Raw genomic sequence first — 3,513 nt, 5'->3', positions numbered from 1 at the left:
GGTGATGATCGTAAAAGAAAGGATATAACACTTGAAGAGAAGCTCGATGTTATCTACCTCAAAATCACCCTTCTCCCCCATCAAGTTATATTCATATTTTTTCAAGGTAAAGTGTTACATTTACTGTATGATTTCATTATTAGATATGAATGTAACATTTATTTAGACTGTGCTATCCTTTATGTTAGGCTAACTACTAAATTTTTTTCGATTTCGAGTAATCTGCACCTAACCCTATTTTCTCCATAAGCACTGTTATTTCTATTGCGCGAATTTCTATAACACGATGTTTTACAAGAGCACAACTAACGCGTTATAGCAGAATTGACTGTATTGGGGTGTCGACTGCATGGAAAAGCCAGGAAACTTTACAAACAAATGGGGTATTTTATTTGGGTTAAGTTATACTTAAATATGTTTTTTTGGCATCAATCTTGGCATAAATTAATGCTGTACTGTATAATAGGTAAATAATTACTGTACTTTTAGGAACATTCCACAACAATAATGATGATAGTTCAAGTTAGTGATCAAATATTACAGGTTATACCTACTGCCTTGAGTATTGTCCAGTGAATTGTTCTTATAATGGACTTGTTCCACATTAATGAAGGTTCATATAGGTGGATAGTGGAGTGTTGACCCACGTTAGGTTAAGGCTGTCACCAGGGAGGGTCGCTAAAATATCTTCAGTGGTCCCTCCAATAACCGACACAATTGGTTCCACGGAGTCTTTCGTTAACTGAATCTATATACTGTAGTGTTATAAATTAATAAAATATTAATAAATAAACTTAAAATAGTTCAACACAAAATGTTATTGTTTAAATTTATTTTTGTAAAATTGTAAATGTTGTCAAGCTATTCGGTTCTCCAGTCACTGACTTAAGTTTAGTTTAATATTAATATATATCTATTAGTGGGAATTTAATCAATAATAAAACATTATAATGAAAGTATAATTTATTTATATTATGTAATATTTATTAATAGAATACTTTTATTATAGTATTAATAATGAAGACTTGTAGCTACTGAAAGATAAGAGAGAGAATCGGACAAGGTGTAGCAGGTCAACATCAATCAAGGTGGCCGTCTTGTTTATTGTTGTTAATTTTGTGAGTAAATGTTAATTTGTGGGCCTTCCTCCCTCCCTCGTGGCAAACGTAATAAATGTTTTATGTTATGTCGTTGATACAAACAGACATTAGAATGTTTGAGTGAAAGGTTGGTTATCCGAGATGGTCCGAGTTGGTATTTGATGGGCCGAGTTGGAGGCACATCGGTTACACTATAATAACCCATTATAGTACATCCTTCTTTTCTCACACTGCCAAACTGTGTCTGTGTGGATGTGGGTCACACTATAATAACTTATTATAGTACATCCTTCTTTACTCACACAGCCAAACTGTGTCTGTGTGGATGTGGGTCACACTATAATAACCCGTTATAGTACATCTTCTTTACTCACACAGCCAAACTGTGTCTGTGTGGATGTGGGTCACACTATAATAACCAATTATAGTACATCCTTCTTTCTTCACACTGTTGAATGCTCTGCCTTCTTCTGTGTTTCCATAGTCATACAATCTGTCTCACTTGAAAAAGCTGGTTTTCCGGCATCCTCGCGGTGTACATTAATATAACCTTTTTATTTTATATTTTTATTTTATTTTTACTCTTTTTTTTACACAATTTGATTTAGTCACTTGTAGTTTTCATTTATAAATTGTACTGTTATACGAATATTATCTAATGCAAAATATTTTGTTTCAGATACTGTGATGTCACGTCTCAAGACCAAATGTAACTAAGTAGAAGTTCACAATGTCAAGCAGAGATAAAAAGCTCTCCTGTGAGAAATGTGGCAAACAGTTTGGCTTCAAGTCTACTCTTCAGAAACATTTACTTGTACACAGTGGTGTGAAGGAGTTTGAATGTGAGGAATGTGGGAAATGTTTCTCCCAGAAGGGTACTCTCAAGACACACATTCTTGTACACAATGGTGTGAAGGAGTTTGAATGTGAGGAATGCGGGAAATGTTTCTCCCAGAAGAGTACTCTCAAGGCACACATTCTTGTACACAATGGTATAAAGAAGTTTGAATGTGAGGAATGTGGGAAATGTTTCTCCCGGAAGGTTGATCTCAAGAGCCACATTCTTGGACACAGTGGTATAAAGGAGTTTGAATGTGGGGAATGTGGGAAATATTTTGCACTAAGGAGTACTCTCAAGACACACATTGTTGGACACAGTGGTGTGAAGGAGTTTGAATGTGAGGAATGTGGGAAATGTTTCTCCCATAAGAGTACTCTCAAGAGACACATTCTTGAACACAATGGTGTGAAGGAATTTGAATGTGATGAATGTGGGAAATGTTTCACCCGGAAGAGTACTCTCAAGACACACATTCTTGGACACAGTGGTATAAAGGAGTTTGAATGTGAGGAATGTGGGAAATGTTTCTCCCAAAAGAGTAATCTCAAGACACACATTCTTGAACACAATGGTGTGAAGGAATTTAAATGTGATGAATGTGGGAAATATTTCACCCAGAAGAGGACTCTCAAGATACACATTCTTGGACACAGTGGTAGAAAGGGGTTTGAATGTGAGGAATGTGGAAAACATTTTGCACTAAAGGGTAATCTCAAGAAACACATTCTTGTACTACACAATGGTATAAAGGAGTTTGAATGTGAGGAATGTGGGAAATGTTTCTCCCGCAGCCGTTATCTCAAACGTCATAAACTTGTGCATGAAAAAAACAGAATTCAATGAATGTTTGAATGACTAACAAAAGGTAAATTTGACACACAAACTTGAATACAGTGATATACATCAATATAAAACCACTTGAACAAACTCTATGAATGTAGCAGAAATAAAGACAAGTGACAAATGCCACTTTTATAGATATTAAACACAAGTTATCTGCTCTTAAGATGTAAATTACTTCTACCATGGCCTTAGTGTAGACATTTGGTGTTGGTTAAATATCACTCATAATAATACTCCATTTTGTTTCATCAGCCTTTTTAATAATGTTATTTACAGTACAGTAGTGAACAAAGGTTAAACTTATCATCTATGTACTTAAAATTTCATCTTTAGTGGATAAGTTGTGTTGAACAGAGATGAACTCTCATTTACTATAATTTGTGCATCAATAGTTGTGTCAACTGTGTACGTCTGTCTTTATTTACACATGACGTAAGTTTTATCACAAGTACGTACATTAACACAGGTAGTTAATCATCTTGGTAAAGTAGTACAGTGGTGGTAGACCATTTGTTATAGTCAAGTTGTTGTCATTATCTCACGCAAACTCTTCAATCTCTGGTGAAATTGTACGTAAATATTTGATAAGTTTTGCTCAACTCTGACGAGATATTTTGATATTTTATCTTGATTAAAATGGTTGGTAGTTTTGATTCATGTTTTAAATATATTCTTTCATCACTTACAGATATATGGTACCATTGTCTGGTAAATAATGGTTAGGGTTCA

The 3,513-nt window shown here is 34.5% G+C and overlaps 1 protein-coding gene across 1 annotated transcript; it reads left to right on the top strand.

Annotated features, from left to right (window-relative positions):
* Positions 1–1,830: 1,830 nt before the first annotated feature.
* On the top strand, positions 1,831–2,927 carry LOC121870008 (gastrula zinc finger protein XlCGF9.1-like). The gene is made up of 2 exons (XM_042371718.1): positions 1,831–1,914; positions 2,398–2,927. The coding sequence occupies exons 1-2, from the start codon at positions 1,831–1,833 to the stop codon at positions 2,782–2,784; spliced, it is 471 nt and encodes a 156-aa protein (XP_042227652.1). The 3' UTR covers positions 2,785–2,927.
* Positions 2,928–3,513: the final 586 nt, after the last annotated feature.

The sequence above is a fragment of the Homarus americanus genome, unplaced genomic scaffold, assembly GCF_018991925.1.
Source record: "Homarus americanus isolate GMGI-L3 unplaced genomic scaffold, GMGI_Hamer_2.0 scaffold32583, whole genome shotgun sequence".
Lineage (NCBI taxonomy): Eukaryota > Metazoa > Arthropoda > Malacostraca > Decapoda > Nephropidae > Homarus > Homarus americanus.
Note: the sequence above shows the minus strand (reverse complement) of the source record. Positions and strands in the feature narration are given on the sequence as shown.

What these genes read in the sequence shown, in the direction of transcription:
- LOC121870008 (XM_042371718.1), top strand. Translation starts at nt 1,831, where the DNA reads ATGTCAAGCAGAGATAAAAAGCTCTCCTGTGAGAAATGTGGCAAACAG. An exon ending in CTCTTCAGAAACATTTACTT is followed by an intron (nt 1,915 to 2,397) that starts GTACACAGTGGT and finishes ACCCGGAAGAGT; the next exon opens with ACTCTCAAGACACACATTCT.